General features: G+C 41.0%; 1 protein-coding gene and 1 long non-coding RNA gene across 2 annotated transcripts; both read left to right on the top strand.

Annotated features, from left to right (window-relative positions):
• Positions 1 to 904: 904 nt before the first annotated feature.
• Positions 905 to 1,403, top strand: LOC139028485 (uncharacterized). Its single transcript, XR_011480689.1, has 2 exons — positions 905 to 1,132; positions 1,235 to 1,403. It is a non-coding gene; the product is annotated as an uncharacterized lncRNA (long non-coding RNA).
• A 14,307-nt stretch (positions 1,404 to 15,710) lies between these two features.
• Positions 15,711 to 18,289, top strand: LOC111971900 (zona pellucida sperm-binding protein 3). The gene is made up of 8 exons (XM_023998684.2): positions 15,711 to 16,312; positions 16,400 to 16,518; positions 16,632 to 16,735; positions 16,960 to 17,137; positions 17,330 to 17,447; positions 17,650 to 17,732; positions 17,804 to 17,883; positions 18,148 to 18,289. The coding sequence occupies exons 1-8, from the start codon at positions 15,800 to 15,802 to the stop codon at positions 18,210 to 18,212; spliced, it is 1,260 nt and encodes a 419-aa protein (XP_023854452.1). The 5' UTR covers positions 15,711 to 15,799; the 3' UTR covers positions 18,213 to 18,289.
• The last annotated feature ends 1,481 nt before the right edge of the window (positions 18,290 to 19,770 follow it).

Raw genomic sequence — 19,770 nt, 5'->3', positions numbered from 1 at the left:
TTCTGCAACCATGGAGAGGTAAATACCTGTCTATTTATTGAAAAATTGCCCTGATTAACTCCTTAGTCATATCTCAGTTTACTCACTTACTTATGGCGCTGCCTACTCCTGATGATTCGTTTTTCAAATCATATGAGCAAAAAATATTTCGCTTTATCTGGGACGCTAAACTAGACAAAATAAAACGAGCCTATCTATATAATGAATAGGGTGGGTTGAGATTATTAAATATAAAAACACTTAAACCTCTCTCTAAAAGCTTCACTCATTCAAAAGTTTTATTTGAACCCTAAATGGTTCGCAAGTAGATTAATAAGAAAAGCTCATTCATTGTTTAAAAATGGCCTTTTTGCCTTTGTGCAGATTGCCATGTCTCATTTTTTATGAATTGAAAATGGTACTTTTTTCAAAGTATCTGTCTTTTTCAAACAAGCATTGCAGAGCTGGCTAGAATTTCAATTTCATCCCCCTGAAAAGATAGAACAAATATTATGGCTGAACTCAAATGTGCTGGTTGATAAAATACCTGTATTTATGGGAAAGTTGTTTGAAAAGGGTATTTTGTTCTTAAATGATATTGTAAATTGTAATGGTAGAGTTATGTCCTTCATGGAGTTCATGGAGGTCTGCTCAATCCAAGAGTACAACCAATTGATTACAGCATTGCCCCAAAAATGGAGGAGGCGAGTGGCAGTGGGAGAAGGTAGGGAACTGGTCTGTCTGCCCAATATAAAGGATCAAAACTGGCGGAGGAATAAAAATAGCATAAATAGGAAAGTATACCAGTTTCATTTGAGGACCAGGATGTTGACAACTGTGTCATACAGATTGCAAAATAGTTGGCAAGAGGTTTTTGATGTACCGATTCCATGGTACAGGGTGTATGAGTTGACATTGTCACGAATCCCGCTTCCTGAGTCTGTTTTTGCCTGTGTTCTGTCCTGGAGTGTTTTTTCCGGTGTCCTGGAACGCACCCTGTCTGGTTGCCGGGCGACGTAGCTAGTTGGAGGATCTCTGAGTACCCGCACCTGTATCCCATCAGCTATCTGCACACCTGGTCCTGATCATCACCCCTCCACTTCATAAGCGCTGACCTGACATCCATTCCCTGCCGGATCGTTAGCCATGAACAGTATGTTGTGCCAGCGTATCAGCCTCCAGTTTGATAGAGTTTGTTTTGTTGTTTTGTACGTCTTGCTTGCCTTGAACTTACCTTCGTTTTTTCTGTCTACAGTCATTCACCCGGAACACTCATCCCATCCCTACCTGGTCGTCGGTGACTTCAGTTACTTCCTTGGATCTGCTTACTCAATTCCATCAACTCACCTCCGCTGCCCGCTCCGCTACTTGGATTTTTCTATCACTACATTTAAACTTGTAAATAAATACTTACCTTCGTCTTACTCTCCTTGTCCTGGTCTGCTTCTGGGTTCTACTTTAGAGAACCGTGACAGACATATAAAACAACACAAGATTCAAGACTTCGTGCTTTTCAGCTAAAATTATTATATAGAATTCTTGCCACCAACAACATGTTGAATAATTGGGACATAAGATCATCGAAGCCCTGCAGATTTTGTTGTGAGGATACATAATCAATAGACCATTTATTTTGGTATTGCCAAAACACGAAGTGGGTGGCCAGCAGAGATAGATGGGATGGGCTGAGGGAAGCTGAGGGTTGGTATGTGGAATTGGAGACAAGTGGGAGTGGAGTTGCTGTGTGAGTTAGAGAATGATGGTCAAAAGATAAAGGAAAAAAATACTAAATAAAACATAAAGTACATTTGAATGACACTAAGTGGCAGTGTTTTTACAACTAATGCCGGTTTGCCTGAGGCTAATGGCGTGCAGGTGTTTGTACACATGCATATACACACACATTAAAATAAACACATATAAGAACACACACATACATGTAATAGTGCAAGACATGCACACAAACATATAAAGTAGGGATTGCTGTTATGATTTCAGTTGTCCTTGATGTCCTTTGTTTAACTTCTTTTTTTTTGCATTGTTGTTTGCTGTTTTCTTCTGTCTTTTCCTTTTTTCTCTTTAGTTCATTCTCGTGGTTGTTGGTGCATTGGGGGGTTCTTGGGGGTGGGGAATGGAATCAACTTCTTTGGGGTAGGGGGCAGTATTTTCACGTCCGGATGAAAAGCGTGCCCAGAGTAAACTGCCTGCTACTCAGGCCCAGATGCTAGGATATGCATATTATTAGTAGATTTGGATAGAATACACTGCACTTTCTAAAACTGTTTGAATGATGTCTGTGAGTATAACAGAACTTATATGGCAGGCAAAAACCTGAGAAAAAATCCAACCAGGAAGTGGTATATCTGAGGTTTTTAGTTTTTCAACTCTTTTCTTACCCAAGATAGAGTGGAAATTGGGTCATGTTGCACTCCCTAAGGCTTCCACTAGATGTCAACAGTCTTTAGAACCTTGTATAATGCTTCTACTGTCAAGTGGGGGAAAATGAGAGGGGATTGAGTAAGGTCTGCCATGAGCTGACCATGCGCTGACCATGCGCGTTCATGTGAGAGTTTGCTTGAGTGCCATCGCATTTTTGAAGACAAAGGAATTCTCCTGTTGGAACATTATTGAATATTTATGTTAAAAACATCCTAAAGATTGATTCTATACTTCGTTTGAAATGTTTCTACGGACTGTAATATGACTTTTCGTCTGAACTTTTGCCTGGACCTGCCCGCGCGTCGTGAGTTTAGATTGTGTACTGAATGCGCGAACAACAAGGAGGATTTTGGACATAAATGATGGACATTATCGAACAAAACAAACATTTATTGTGGAACTGGGATTCCTGGGAGTGCATTCTGATGAAGATCATCAAAGGTAAGTGCATATTTATAATGCAATTTCTGACTTCTGTTGACTCCAACATGGCGGATATCTCTTTGGGTTGATTTGTCGTCTGAGCGCCGTACTCAGATTATTGCATGGTTTGCTTTTTCCCATTCCAGCTGCTGATAGGATACTACAATGTTCTCCACAAGACCATGACATGGTACAAGACATTTTTCTATCATTTCATTGACTTGAATTCACCATTAATGTGGTGAATTCCTTAATCCTCCAGAAGGAAATGGCCAAGATCTGTGGACAGCGCCCCATCTCACAGCTAGCCTTCAGGGAGCTGCTCATCCAGGAGCTTGCTAGCTACAGCAAGTCCACTGCAGCACCTTCTGTCCCTTCTGCTCCAACCAGTGGTGTTCACCTGCCCAGATTCATCTCTRCAGGCATGAATGTGCCTCAGGGCAAAAAGGGCACAGTAGGGAGATGTCGTTGTGCCCTTTGTCACAGGAAATTCCCCATCACCTCCACCACCTGTTCAGTAAGCCTCTGCTCTACAGCAGAAAGAGACTGCTATGGGCCATGGCACCAGCAGCACAATATTGTGTAGAGGACTGAGGGTCTTCACAATATTGTAAATAGAAAATGTGAAAATAGTTACCCTTGTTATTTGTTTGTTTATTATTATTATTTTTTATATTTTTTTTATATTTTTTKKGGGGGGGAAGGGGGGTATATTAGAATAGCATTTATGTATTTTGTATATAGTTATTTCCTTCAAAATGTATCACTCTACCAATTCGGCCACTTGGGTACATTTGCGTACATTTGTGTGGGACACCTGGGTGACTTCATGCTCAATGTCATGTAGCTCGCTCACCTTTGAAGTTATCTGTCTAACACTTTGCTCAGCTATTGTTGCCATCTTATGTTCTTCATTCAAATCATCCACAGCATCCTATCTGTATGTTTGGCTGTTCTTGGTCATTTGAAAGATGATGCAGCAACAATAAAAAACAGAAAACGTATGTTTATTTCCTTGTATTGTCTTCTACCAGATCTATTGTGTTATATTCTCCTACATTCAATTCACATTCCCACATAATTCAGAGTGTTTCCTTTCGAATGATACCAAGAATATGCATATCCTTGATAGGGACAGCTATTGGGGAACTGTGGGGGGATCTTGGAGGGTTCAGGTTTCACAAGATTGTGATCACGAAAAAGGAAACTATGACATTTTATATCACTATCATGCACACGCACCCTCACACATAAGAATGGCTCTGTTGAGGAAAGACTGATACATGTTTGATAGTGTCTTGATGCTGTAGTGTTTGTCCTTCATGTTCTAATACTTTAATGTTACCCCTTCCTTGTGTTTTTTGTAATAAATAATTATTTAAAAAAAGAAAAAGGAAGCTAATTAGCACATTCAACAAACAGTAGCACCGTCTCTGTGACACTCACACATCAAGCCTATGACACTTACGAGTCTGGAGCTTAATTACCAAGAAGGAAATAACAACAGCACGCTTCATGCGGTACAAACAACTTCATAACTTCTTTCACACTCCCTGACAGCGAAAGAACACAAACACCATTTATTTTTCTCTTTTTTTTCATCCCTATTTTCCCCACAGATGTAAATGTTCTGTGTTGTGTTGCACTCGAGTGTGCTGTGACCAAAACTGTGGAAGGAAGGAGGAGGCTGAGAAGGATTACAATGCCAGCTGAGGAGAAGAGCAGATAATTAAAACACCAAATCCAAGCTTCCACGGCAATGAATGTTGTCATGAGTGCCTGGATGCCTCAGAGGCTGTAAAGTAAGGGGACTAGGCTAGGCTAAGTCAGGCTGCACCATCAAAGCCTTACAGATGTAGGATCTTAATTTGAGCCAGTTTGATACAGCAGGAAAATAATCCTGCTGCAACAGGAAATGTGAATTGTTATGTGGATTATAATTAATGGAGATATCTGTAAGGGTTGATACATTTTTCATGAGGGTAAATCAAATAAGACATTTAAAATAGGAAATTACACATTTCTGAAGCCTTTTAAACCTCAAATACACTACAAGTTTTAAATGTCCTGCATTGCAGGAAAGTTCTCCTGCAACAGGGTGATCAAATTAAGATCCTACGTCTATCTGTACACGAGCCTTCCATCTGCCCAGGGCCTGTTTCCTCTCCACCCAGGGAGCATTTCCTGTTGGCCAGGGCAAGGGGCTAACGATGGGGTGGATGGTCWGCCTCAGACTTAAAGCCTGGCCATCTGTCCCTAAGCCAAACAAGGGATACTGGCTGCCCTTTCCAAACACCTGTGTCAAAGAATCAAAGCCCCCGACCCCCACAACCGCCATAGCCAAGGGAGGCCAGCAAAAGCATGCAGCATTAAAAGGCCATTAACAGGCACTATAATGAGAGTCAGTAGTCTGTTCAATCTACAGCGGGGTTCAATTCCACAAAGCAGAAATAATATGTTAGAGATATTTGAAAAAGAATCACCAGCACACTGTTATGCTATTAAAAGTACACCCTTAGTCTCAACCAAAATTCAATAAACCAGTGAAGGGATGGGTCTGTGTGTGTACTTGGATGCGTGGGCATGCATGCTTTCACCTATAGCCATGTGTCAGCCTGAGTCATAAATTCCAACCCAGAAAAATATTAAAATAGGCACATGAAAGTATATTCTCAACAGCACCACACCCCTACCAATCACCAAGTTGAATGAAGCTGACACTTGTAATTACTGGTGCTAAATATTAACTGGTTTCATTTAATGGAATGTGAGTGGTGAATAAAAAAAGGACAAATAAAAGTGGTAAAGAATATAAATGAAATAAATAACAATCTAATCAGATCTTTATAATCAAAACATTATTATGTTCCACTTTTATTGTTATTAGACCAATCGGTTCACTGAATAAGAAAATGCTGCAGCTGCAGGATGGCAATCCCTTTAGGAATCAAAGAAATCCACTGTGCTGAATCAGCCAGAAAACAATGACTCAGTAAGTCTTAGCAGTACCCTTCGGCATGTCTGGACCAGATAATGACTGTGAAATCCCATTATTACAGTAGCTTTATTTGATGATGGATAAAGTAAATGGACCAAAGGTCTGTGAGAATGAATTATACCTTACCATAAGCCTTTATCCAATGCTTTGTGATAAGGTTGGAGATGTCTGCCTGATTTTGGCCCTTTTAAAAGACAATAGTCATACAAGGATGGCTTCATAACATGGCTGCAGTCTACTCTCATGTCCTTATCTTCTCCTTAAATATGTGCCATATAACTGGAATAGCCTTAATGCAATGTTATTACCTTGGTAGCTTTTTAAACTGGCCCTGTGGAGCCCCTATGCATGCAGATTCTTGTTCCAACCTCCACTAAGGTAAGAATCTTGATTTGTGAGAACCCTGTACATTTAAGCTCTCCATGCACATCTGAAGTAAGGATTCACCTATTAATCATCATAAATTGAAGGTAGTGGAAGTTGGAATGAAGACCTAGCCTACACACAGAAATTCCCAAGCACTGACTTTTAAGAACCTCGGCTTGTTAATGTGGAAAATATTAAATCAAGTGAGTGACCTGTGAGGCCGCAGAAGTTAATTTTGCTGCTGAAAGTTAGACAATTACTTTGGAAACCACGGGGGAGGGAAAACAAAGTTTAAAATGAATTCCGTTCAAAGGATAGAAGTGAAAAGTTCTAGCAAGAGAGATTTGAGGAAAGATAAGTCTATTATAAAAACATATGATTAAAAATCTGCCTCCGTTGAAATATCATCACTTATTAGGGTGCCATATAATCAGATATACAGTGAGCTCCACTAGTATTTGGACAGTTACACATGTTGTTGTTGTTTTGGCTCTGTAATCCCGCATTTTTAAATAATACAATGCCTATGAGGTTAAAGTGGAGACTGTCAGCTTTAATTTTGGGATATTTTCATCCATATCGGGTGAACAAATTAGAAATTACATCACTTTTTGTACATAGTCTCCCCATTTTAGGTGACCAAAAGAATTGGGATAAATTCACTTATGTGTATTAAAGTAGTCAAAAGTTTAGTATTTTGTCCCATATTCCTAGCACGCAATGATTACATCAAGCTTCTGACTCTACAAACTTGTTGGTTGTGTTTCAGATTATTTTGTGCCCAATAGTAATTAATGGTCAATCTTGTATTTTGTCATTTGAGTCATTGCTATTGTACACTGAACAAAAATAAACACAACATGCAACAATTTCAAAGATTTTAATGAGTTACAGTTCATATAAGGAAATCAGTCAATTTAAATTAATGAATTAGGTCCTAATCTAGGGATTTCACATGACTGGGAATACAGATATGCATCAGTTGGTCACAGATACATAAAAATACAAATAAAGTAGGGGAGTGGATCAGAAAACCAGTCAGTATCTGATGTGAACACCATTTGCCTCATAACACATCCCATTCGCATTAAGTTGATCAGGCTGTTGATTGTAGCCTGTGGAATATTGTCCTACTCCTTTTCAATGGCTGTGCAAAGTTGACGGATATTGGCGGGAACTGGAACGCGGTGTCGTACTCGCCGATCCAGAACATCCCAAACATGCTCAATGGGTAACATGTCTGGTGGGTATGCAGACCATGGAAGAACTGGGACATTTTCAGCTTCCAGCAATTGTGTATACAGTAGATCCTTGCAACATGGGGCTGTGCATTATCATGCTGAAACACGAGGTGATGGCGTCAGAATGGCAGTACAATGGGCCTCAGGATCTCGTTCTGTAATTTTCTCACTTAGCATTATTCACGATTTATTCAGGACTATCCATAATCATGGTAGCATCAGCATTAATGTAGAAGTGTTTAGAAACATATTCTATTCTTATTTACAATAAAAGTGACTCCAAAATACATTATTTATGGACACAAAATAATCTGAAACACAACCAAAACAAACAGCAAATACAACCAACAAGTTTGTARAGTAACAAACTTTATTGCATGCTAAGAATATGGGACCAAATACTAAACTTTTGACTACTTTAATACACATAAGTGAATTTGTCCCAATTCTTTTGGTCTCCTAAAATGGGGGGACGATGTGCAGAAAGTGCTGTTATTTCTAAACGGATCATCCGATGTGGATGAAAATACCCTCAAATTAAAGCTGACAGTCTGCACTCAAACCTCRGCCGTTGTACCATTTCAAATACAAATTGCTGGAGTACAGAATCAAAACAAACCAAATATGTGTCATTGTCKCAATACTTTCGGAGGTCACTGTAATTTGCGGTGGCTGAAATGATTAGCACATACTGAATCTCTTATTTACAATGACGGCCTACCAAAAGGCAAAAAGCCTCCTGCGGGGACGGGGGCTGGGATAAAAAATGATAAAATAAAACGATAAGACAAAAAACACATCACAACAAGAGAGACAACACTACACAAAGAGAGACATAAGACAATATAGGATGGCACTTAGATTCAAATGAAGAATGTCATAAATTAGACATTAACTAAGCACTGATCTGACAGTACTAGATGGACATGGATGGTGAAAAATGGGGGAAGCCTACTCTAAAAGGCTGGGGTTTGTTCACTAGGAACCAAACGGAAGCAAATGGAATGAAACATGGAGGAACCTACTGTACCTGAATTTGTCCAATAGAAACTTTCCATTTGCAGTAATGATTAAACCCCTGGACAGAGTTGCTGCTATGTTACTTTTTCCTATCTAGTCATTTAACGTTAGTGAGGAGTATGAGATGTGTCTCTCGGTGGTATTCGTTAGTTGTATGCCGTAGCAAAATGTTTTGCACTATAGCAAAACCTTTTGCAACACAAATGTTTTGCACTATAGCCAAACGTTTTGCAACAAACTGTTTACTTCAAATGGAAAACAAGAGTTTCTATAGGACAAATTCAGGGGTGTATTCATTAGTCAGACACCGTAGCAAACAGTTGCAAAACGTTTCGCAACGGAAAACTTTTTGCAACGAAAATATGTGTTTCTATTAAGCAAATTCAGGTATGTCCCTCCCTGTTTTGTTATTTTTGCTTCCGTCTGGGTTCTAGTGAATATACCCCAGGTAGGTCCCATTTTGTTCTGTTTGGTTCCTAGTGAGTACACCTAGTGATGTTACGTTTGATACCGGAGCGCTGAGGCATGCATAAAAATCACTAAGCAGTTTACTTTCGAAGCAGTGTTCCGATACCTGTTTCATTCTATCAGAATTACGCAATCAATGACGTCTGAAGATTATTTCCGTCGAACAACCACCTGATTGGTTTGGTATAAGACAAAAAGGCTACTCTGGGACATCTATAATAATTTGGCTACTCTAAATTATTTTGACCAGCAGGTGCCACTAGTGTACACTGTGTTAATCAAAACCTTGAGTAATGAACCTATTTGACATAATTGGCTGGAMAGCATCAATGCTCAAGAAGCTTTGTTTCGCCATCACTAAATACACCCAGGGACCCGTTTTTAATTGTCTAAAATCTGTGGTCCTCGCCTTGCCTCTCCTCTCCTTGTGGGAGGATTTTCCAGTCATCTGGTGATTCTCAGTAACTATACTGTTCTCTTTGAAGTAGAAAGAATAATCGATATAAGTTTAAGGACAACAAAGTGAAGGTATTGGAGCGGTCATCACAAAGCCCTGACCTCAATCCTATAGAAATTTGTGGGCAGAACTGAAAAAGCACTTGCGAGCAAGGAGGCCTAAAAACCTGACTCAGTTACACCAGCTCTGTCAGGAGCAACTTATTGTGGAAGGCTACCCGAAACGTTTGACCCAAGTTAATCCATTTAAAGGCATTTCTACCAAATACTAATTGATTGTATGTAAACTTCTGACCCATTGGGACTGTGATGAAATAAATAAAAGCTGAAATAAATCATTCTCTCTACTATTATTATGACATTTCACATTCTTAAAATAAAGTGGTGATTCTGACCTAAGACGGGGAATTTTTCATAGGATTAAATAATTAAATGTCTCACGTACCCAAGAGAGGTTAAATATTAGACATGTGTAAGCAAAATGAAGGCTGAAGCCCATGTGAGTGTACCAAGCTGGATCAACATCGAATTGACCATTGGACATGTAAAAAACAGAACGTAAGTAGAATCTGTGTGGATTGGTCAAGGTAAACCAAAAAGACATGACTGGTCTGGACCATATCTGATCTTGTGAAGGCTACTGGACACGCACATGGGTTAATCATACATAGACAACATCGGCCTGAACTTGTGAAGACCTTTGGACAGGAACATTAGCTAATCAGTGAGGGGCAACAGTAGGAGGGGGCATGTCACGCCACCAATAGAATCTATGCCCCAATGTCTGAGCCAATAAGAGAATGGAAACTAAGTAAGACAACAAGATTCATGAAGTGGAGTGATGACGTTATGCAAGGATAAGACTGTATAAAAGCCAACTACTAAGAATGAAGAGTTGGTTCTTCCATGGAATTTGCCTCGGCTTTGTTACTCTCTGTAATAAAGTCTATTTGAATTCACAAGCTCCGGTATCTGAGAAGTATTTGATTCAATATTTTCCACAACATCCTTCATCTGCAATAGTCTGGAAAAACTGACCAGAAGTAAGCTATCCTAATAATAAGCATCCACCATATTATTTTCACCTGTCAAGTTGTTTTAGCGCAGTTGACGGGAGACAAGGAGAGGACAGTTTTTAGATGATTGAGAGAGTCAGGCCCGGTTTCCCAAAAGCATCTGAAGGTGAAGTTCATCGTTAGAACCTTCATAGGTGCATCATTAAAACTCTGAGCTGTTTCACAAAAACATAGTTCTTAAACTTCTTATGGCTGCAATCCCGTTAACGGGATGATATGACAACAGCCAGTGAAAGTGCAGGGCGGCATATTCAAACAACAGAAATCTCATAATTAAAAATCCTCAAACATACATGTATCTTATACCATTTTAAGGGTAATCTTGTTGTTAATCCCACCAAAGTGTCCGATTTCAAATAGGTTTTTCAGTGAAAGCAYCACAAACGATTATGTTAGGTCACCGCAAAATCACAGAAAAACACAGCTTTTTTTCGAGCCAAAGCCAGGAGTCACAAAAAGCAGAAATAGAGATAAAATGAATCACTAACCTTTGATGATCTTCATCAGATGACACTCATAGGACTTCATGTTACACAATACATATATGTTTTGTTCGATTAAGTTCATATTTATATCCAAAAACCTCAGTTTACATTGGCGCTATGTTCAGAAATGCCTCCAAAATATCCAGAGAAATTGCAGAGAGCCACGCCAAATAACATAAATACTCATCATAAACTTTGATGAAAGATACATGTTTTACATAGATTTAAAGATACACTTGTTCTTACATTGCACTTGACAATGCTTGTGGTCTAATGCCTTCCTCATACCAGCTAAGTGCTTCGCTAATGCTTTTCCCCCCCTCCTGCGTCACTTTATACACAGAAGATCTCCACTAAACATAGAATCAATCACAGGGTTCATCCATATCTGTGACCTCCAATAACTTTAGAACAAAGTTGACTGCAGATACCTTGCCAATGTCTTTGCAACTGATACGAACAAGCAACGCATATAAAGATGAGTCAAATGAAAACCGAAATGACTGCATTCGAATATAAATGTTTGGCTATAGGCCTATTTCAATCATATTGAAATACATATGTTCAATCAATAGAGTTCTATTTTGCTACTTGTAGGTTACGGTACAGTGTTTCTTCCTGTAAAAGTTGCGTCGTACTGCAGCACAGCTTGCGGGCTGCCGCAGAATTCTATGGCATGTTATTTAAGTGTCAGCCATTGTTGCCATTAACGCTAGTTAGTACTAGTTTGTCCACCAGAGGGCATCTATGAGAATCATTTGACTGTTTTTAATATTGGCTGGACGAGAGAATTTAAAAGCTTTTCTGTAAGAACATAGTATATGGGATTGATTTTAAGAAATGTAGCTTAATTAATATTATGGTGTTTCTATAATATTATAGAATATCATGTCTACCCGCAAAACACCAGTCTCAACATCAACAGTGAAGAGGCGACTCCGGGAGGCTGGCCTTCTAGACAGAGTCCCACTGTCTAGTGTCTGTGTTTTTTTGCCCATCTTAATCTTTTCTTTTTATTGGCCAGTCGGAGATATGGCTTTTTCTTTGCAACTCTGCCTAGAAGGCCAGCATCCCGGAGTCGCCTCTTCACTGTTTATGTTCAGACTGGTGTTTTGCAGGTACTATTTAATGAAGCTGCCAGATGAGGGCTTGTCTGTTTCTCAAACAAGACACTAATGTACTTGTTCTCTTCCTCAGTTGTGCACCGGGGCCTCCTACTCCTYTTTCAGAAGGAATGGTAAATTGCGTATCAATAAATAAACAATGTGCCATGGAATCGGTACATCGAAAATATCTTCCCAACTATTTTGAAATCTATTTGGCACAGCTGTCAATTTTGGCGTATTTAAATGACACTGGTGTATATTTTTATTTATCACAATTTTCTTTCACCAATTTTGATCTTTAATGCAGTTCCTTAATTTTTCCCCCTTCCACTTGATTATGGTTCCAATTGATAAAGTAATTTCTAATTTCTGTTCTCYGAATTCATATTCATTATATAAATTGTCCCTTTTAATTTTGTTGAATATTTATTGAATATTTTTTGCTCATAGAGTATAATTTAAACAGGTCGCTAGGTGTAGGCAAAACCACAAGCAAATAGGTAAACTATTTGAGATTTTTCCACAAATAGACAGGTATTTTCATCAAGGACACGTTGTTTGCAGAGTCCACAAACAGGAGCTGGAGTCCCAGAGCTCACAGGTGTGCCTGGCACAGACTCCATCTAGTTCCCAGGTCTAAAATGAAGTACCTCAACTCTCTGATCCAATGTGAAAAGGAGAGCAGGGTTCTTACGGGAATTCACAGTAGGTGAAAAGGGGAACTATTTGGCTCAACCAATGGTATGACTGGGTGAAATCACAAGCTGTGCACCCAAGTAGGGAATGACTGGCTATCGGTGTTGCCGCTTCAGCCCAGCATGATCTGGCTTAGCCTTACTGCTGAAGTTGACTGGTGAAGGTAAAATTTCAGGTCTTGGAATGGTCCGGTTTGATTCCTTATTACCCTCGCACACAATTTTGGTTAAGCTTAGACTACCACTCAAAGATGACACACGGGTCATCGGGTAGAATGTTCAATACAAAAACGTGATTTACATAATTTCCCATGAGCCTCAAGGGGGAGGGCGTAGAAGTGGTCCTTTCCAATGTACTACATCTAGCCCTTAGATGTGTTCTGTGGTAATCTCTGCACTGCAAATTACATAGAGCATCACACATTCTACAGTAAAAATAGTAGCCTATACCACACCATTACAGGCTGCATGTTTACGTGACTGAACTACTGGTGTTCAATATGGTTTTCTGGACATAACGACAGGTGTCCCGCAGGTGTCAGTTCTGGGTCCTGTACTGTTTACATTGACTTGTCTGTAAAACTATTGTAATCTGCACTTGCATGATACTGTTATGTATGCTATTTCTCCCACGGTTGACTAAATCAAATCAAAGTGTATTTGTCACGTGCGCCGAATACAACCTTACCTGTGAAATGCTTACTGACAGGCCCTAACCAACAGTGCAATTTTTAAGTAAAAAAATAGGTATTAGGTGAACAATAGATAAATAAATAAATAAAAACAACAGTAAAAAGACAGTGAAAATAACAGCAGTGAGGCTATATACAGTAGCGAGGTTATATACAGGCACCGGTGAGTCGGGCTAATTAAGGTAATATGTACATGTAGGTACAGTTTATGTGACTATGCATATAAGATAAACAGAGACTAGCAGCAGCGTAAAAGAGGGTTTGGCAGTAGGGGGTGGCCGGGACACAGTGCAGATAGTCCAGGTAGCCAATGTGCGGGGGCACCGGTTATTCGGGCTAATTGAGGTAATATGTACATGAATGTATAGTTAAAGTGACTATGCATAGATGATTAACTGAGAGTAGCAGCAGCATAAAAGAGGGGTGGGGGGGGTGGCGGGACACAATGCAAATAGTCTGGGTAGCCATTTAATTACCTGTTCAGGAGTCTTATGGCTTGGAGGTAAAAGTGGTTGAGAAGCCTTTTTGTCCTAGACTAGGTGCTCCGGTACCCCTTGCCATGCGGTAGTAGAGAGAACATTCTATGACTGGGGTGGCTGGGGTCTTTGACCATTTTTGGGCCTTCCTCTCACACCGCCTGTTGTAGAGGTCCTGGATGGCAGGCAGCTTAGCCCCAGTGATGTACTGGGCCGTACGCACTACCCTCTGTAGTGCCTTGCGGTCGGAGGCCGAGCAGTTGCCGTACCAGGCAGTGATGCAACCAGTCAGGATGCTTTTGATGTTGCAGCTGTAGAACCTTTTGAGGATCTGAGGACCAATGCCAAATCTTTTTAGTTTCCTGAGGGGGAAATAGGCTTTGTCGTGCCCTCTTGATGACCAAGCTCTGAACTACAGTCTGCCTTTCTCTTACGGAAAAACTTTATTAACCTGAAATAATTATTGAATTTAGGTCAAAATAAGTTTGAGAATGCATTCAAAATAACTGATTTATTAAGCATATGTTCTTTGGATGGTGTCCATACTGATCATGTCCCTGCTTACAAATATCTGGATAGATGAAAAGCCGTCTTAAAGCATATTGTGATGTTGGCGCGTACAAATTGATTCCACAACAAGGATATTTGTTCAGGTGGTTTACTGATGATCAGCTTCTAAAGTAAATAATACATAGCACTAAAACTGTCTCATACAGAGTGTGCGCTAGTCATCACTGGCACAAAAAGGGGAGATCCATCATCCATGCAGTGAGATACCAGCCAATTTACAATAGGCAACCGTGGGAACATAACATTAGTGAACAGACCTGCACTCCATCCCACAACAAGCTTTTATAGCTGCCTTATGCAAATGCCTCAACACTTCAACATACTTGACTGGGTGGCCAGCACTACACTCCCCTCTTAACAATGCTGAGTCCTTTCAGCAAACATTTTAATAGACTACAGACAATACTTCACTACAGTCAATATCCTAACGCCTAAACTTGTCATTTTACAGTAAACATGAACTACAGTGCAATAATTTGTCATTTAAGTACATCAACAGTATGTTTCTTTGTGTCACAACAGTCTTTCCAGAGTTAGCCCTGTAGCGAGCAGATCTTTTTTTACACCTTCCTCTCAAAGTCGTTGTCTACATCTCTTCAGTCTCTCAGACGTAGTGTTTGGTGGGGCTGTGAGGTGCACGTTTGGTTTTGCTCTTCGGCGCCGGCATTGTGCAGCAGGTCTAATGGTGTGGTGCGGCCCTTTGTGTCAGGAGTGGCAGGCCCTTCCAAAACATCAGTGTGGGAATAGGAGGGGGTAACATTGGGAGACCTTACATGTGCATCTTTGCTTGTGGAGGCAGCTGGTGCTTCAGAGTCCCTCTCCAGGTTGATTATTGGAATCAGGTGTGTTAGCTGGGGCTGGGGCAAAAGTGTGACACCACTCAGGCCCCGAGGACTGGAGTTGCCCATCCCTGTAATAAAAGATACCTTGAAGCAGGGCTCTCCAACCCTGTTCCTGGAGAGTGACTTCCTGTAGGTTTTCGCTCCAACCCCAGCTGTAACTTACCTGATTAATCTTATCAACCAGTTAATTATTATAATCAGGTGTGCTAGATTAGTGTTGGATTGAAAACCTACTGGATGGCAGGAATAGATTTGGAGAGCCCTGCTTTAAAGTATTGACAGCTGTGCAGCTGTGTAACATGTCTGGAAGATCATTGTGTCAATCAAACAAGGGGTGGTCAAACTAAGACAAAGGGATACAAAATGGCAGTTCAGTGACACAGTGGTTGTTGTTAACATGTAAGAATTGTCAAGAAATATATAACGTAGAGGGGGTAAAAAAGAAATCGCAATCAAAATAGAGAACAATGGAGTTTTGTATTAAAATCCTTCTGCTTCTTACTATAAGCTGTTCAGCTAAAGTTGAGAAGATTTTTCGGGGCGAAGAATCACACAGTCAAGCTGCACATGCCCCTGGGAGATTTGTTCCACAGTACAGGCCTGAACCAGCCAGCTTTCAACCAAGGCCTGTGCAATGGCCCGCCAGGGTCCAGACACCGATGCAAGTTCAAAAACCTTTCCTCCAGTCAAAGCAGACCTTCAATGAGCCTTTGACCTGGAGATATCCTGAAGATCCAGTCAAAGAGGTGCAGTTGGCTATTGATGAGCAGAGACCGCTGCCTGTGCCTGCCAGTAGCGTTGCAGTTCAATGTGGGGAGACTGCTGCTCGTGTGGAAGTSAAGAGAGATCTGCTCGGTATCGGCCAACTCATTCACCCAGCGGATCTTACTTTGGGAGGCTGTGCTGTCACTGGGGAGGATACTTCCGCTCAAGTTCTGATCTTTGTCACTGAGCTGCACGAATGTGGCAGCACTCTGACGGTAACGTTGAGCATTAGCGTCGTTATGACTTTTCTAGGTTGACTACCATTGATTTTCTTACAATGCCGTTTGCTGCTCTGATTCCAGATGACTGAAGATTCACTTGTCTATGTCTTCACACTCCGTTATACACCAGCCACCCTGGGCAGCAGCCCCATTGTTCGAACTAGAGAAGTGGTGGTCTGGGTTGAGTGCCACTATCAAAGGTGAGTTGACTACACCTGCGTTGTGGAGTTTTTTAATTGTATTTTGTCAGTTCAATCAACTTTGGATACACTTCCTTGGACTATTGGTTTCACCTTTAGACACTCCTTTACAGAAAGCATGATGTGAGCAGCGGTTCAGTGAAGCCCACCTGGAATCCCTATGCCTCCACTAAGGTTGCAGAKGAGCTCCTCTACTTCTCCCTGAGGCTAATGACTGGTGAGTAACGGCTTGTCCTTGCCTTATTGGCTTCCTCTTGACTTAAGTGCTGTCTCTGCACTTGTTTGTAAACTATGGCGGTGCCAACTGAGGTAGGGGTGAGGTGGCTACCCCAGAGTACAAAAGGATGGCAGTTATATTTGCCATGATAAAACCACACTGCTAATAAACTAAAGCAGGGTTTGACTTGGAATGAGTATTAGACTGTTGCCTTGTCTTCGCAGACAACTGGCAGTTGGAGAGACCCAGCAAAGAGTACGTCCTTGGAGATAATATTAACTTTGAAGCTTCTGTCGTCCAGTTCTACCATGTGCCCCTCCGAGTCTTTGTGGACAACTGTGTAGCCACAGTCATCCCAAACACCAACACTGTCCCAAGATATGCCTTCATCGAGAACCGTGGGTGAGTATCCTTTGTAAGGTACTTGATCTAGTTCTAAGACTATTTGCTTTAATATTTTGCTGAAGATGGGCATTTCACATTTCCCCACCTGCCCGCCCACTCAGGCTTCAGCTACACGGCCATCTTGAATGGCATCCCTCCAGAGTTTCAGCAGTGTAGGTAGTCTAATTTTGATATATTTGTGCCCTTCAGTTGTCTGGTCGACACCAAGCTGACAGGCTCCAGGTCCCAGTTCATACCTCGCACCATGGATGACACACTCCAGTTCCAGATAGAAGCCTTTAGGTTTCATGTTGTGAACACTGGCTCAGTGAGTAGTTAATCCTGAGATCTTCTGCAAATTATCTTTGGAATGTCCCAATTATAGAATTGTCTGTTTTGATGAACTTCAATCAAAAATGCTATGCCCAATATGGCTGGTGTTGTACCCAACATGACGTTGCTTTGAATTAGTGTCTAATCTACTAATTCTTATGTGGTACCAATGCTGTGACTTCAACAAATTCCAACAGCTATACATTACCTGCCTCCTGAAAGCCACAACTGCTTCAGCCCCTATTGATCATGAGAACAAGGCTTGTTCCTTCTCGAATGGGTAAGTCTGGGTATATATGGCAGGGTGTGCACTTTGCTTGTACATACTATATGCAAGACTGTTTTCCATAGATGGAGCGAGGCCAGTAGGAAAGACCAGGCGTGTGGCTGCTGTGACACAGACTGTGGCTTGAGAAGGGAACCGGATCCAGGTACATGTGCACTGCAGTCCAGTGTTTGTCATTCCTGTTGATTGTCTTGGGTACACATTTTTGTCCTAATCAAGTACCTACAGACTTGATTCACCTAAGCCCTTGGGCTGTATTCTGTTAGTGCTGGGCTGGAATAAAGTGCACCCTCTGCGTAAAGTATTTTTTCTGTCTTTTTTGCTATATCGGACCCCAGTAAGACTAGCTGTTGGTGTCGGCTAATGGATCCTAATAAATCAAATCAGGATGGTTTTCTGCTCTTCCTAGGTTTCCGGTGGGAGCAAGAAGCGTCGCTTGGTCCTCTCAACGTCAAAGAAAAGCTTCTTGACTGATGGCCTATTTAATCATTTGGATTGACTTTCCTGCTGAAAAAAATACATTATGGATGATTAAAAAATATGGATTTGAAGGGTTTTGTCTTGAGTGTTTTGTTCATGAGCTTTTGTAACATAACTAGGTCTAAAATKAAGTACTTATCTTTTTGCTTGCTAGCTACTCTGACAGTTTAACAAGAGGTGGTAGCTAAGCTTGTTTCCAAACAAATTGGTGAATGTGCTAAATGGCTACCTAGCTAGGTTACTGTGGCTAGCCAAAAAGAGCTTGTTTTGGACGTTATCTTGATAAGTATTTTCACCATAGGATTTTTAACATTCAAAGCTACTGGGAAAAGTCCGTGGCAGGCAATGTCACCTTAGCTTGCCACAGAACTTCTGCGTTATTGGGGGTACTTGTGTCTTATCAGCCTACACCACTGCACAAACCTGTTACTATGACAACTAGTGTAGCATTGTCAACAAATGACTGCCTTCTGAACACGTCCAATTTGGTTATTCGCAACTTGTTTGGACAGTCTGTAGTCTGATTTGAGCATAAAAGCCTGCAGTGTGAATAARGCTTTAGACTATTACAATCACAAGAAGTATCTTAACCTTTTAATACCAAAATATGACTTGCACAATTTCCCATCAACCTCTGGGGGAGGGCATAGAAGCAGTCCTTCCCAAAGTATTGTAGCTAGCCCCTAGAAAATGTCCTGTGAATCGCTGGACTGGAACTTTGGAAGTTACGTTAGAGCGTCACACATTCTATAGTAAGAATAGTAGCCTGTACCACACCATTGCAGGCTGCACTGAACTACTGGTGTTAAATACGGTGTTCTGGTTATAAAGGTGCGGCTGGCTGCTGAGTTAAGTGTGCATTGTGTCAAGCAGTGCGGCTTGGTTGGGTTGTGTTTCGGATGGACAAATGGCTCTCAACCTTCGCCTCTCCCGAGTCCATATGGGAGTTGCAGTGATGATACAAGACTGTAACTACCAATTGGATACTATGAAAAAGGGAGTAAAAAAGATATTAAAAAGGATTCAGACCCTTTGCTCAAACTTGAAATTGAGCTCAGGTGCCTCCTGTTTCCATTGTTCATCCTTGAGAGGTTTTTTCAAATTCATTGGAGTCCACCTGTGGTAAATTCAATTGATTGGATATGATTTGGAAAGGCACATACCTGTCTATATAAGGTCTCACAATTGACAGTACATGTCAGAACAAAAAACAAGCCATGAGATCGAAGGAATTGTCCGTAGTGCTCAGAGACAGGATTGTGTTGAGGCACAGATCTGGGGAAGGGTACCAAAAAATGTCTGCAGAATTGAAAGGTCCCCAAGAACACAGTGGCCTCCATCATTCTTAAATGGAAGAAGTTTGGAACCACCAAGACTCTTCCTAAAGTTGGGCCCCCGGCCGAACTGAGCAATCGGGGGTGAAGGGCCTTGGTAAGGGAGGTGACCAAGAACCTGATGGTCACTCTGACAGAGCTCTAGAGTTCCTCTGTGGAGATGGGAGAACCTTTCAGAGGGACAACCATCTCTGCAGCTTTACACCAATTAGGCCTTT

Source organism: Salvelinus sp. IW2-2015, linkage group LG13, assembly GCF_002910315.2.
Source record: "Salvelinus sp. IW2-2015 linkage group LG13, ASM291031v2, whole genome shotgun sequence".
Taxonomy (NCBI): Eukaryota; Metazoa; Chordata; class Actinopteri; order Salmoniformes; family Salmonidae; genus Salvelinus; species Salvelinus sp. IW2-2015.
Note: the sequence above shows the minus strand (reverse complement) of the source record. Positions and strands in the feature narration are given on the sequence as shown.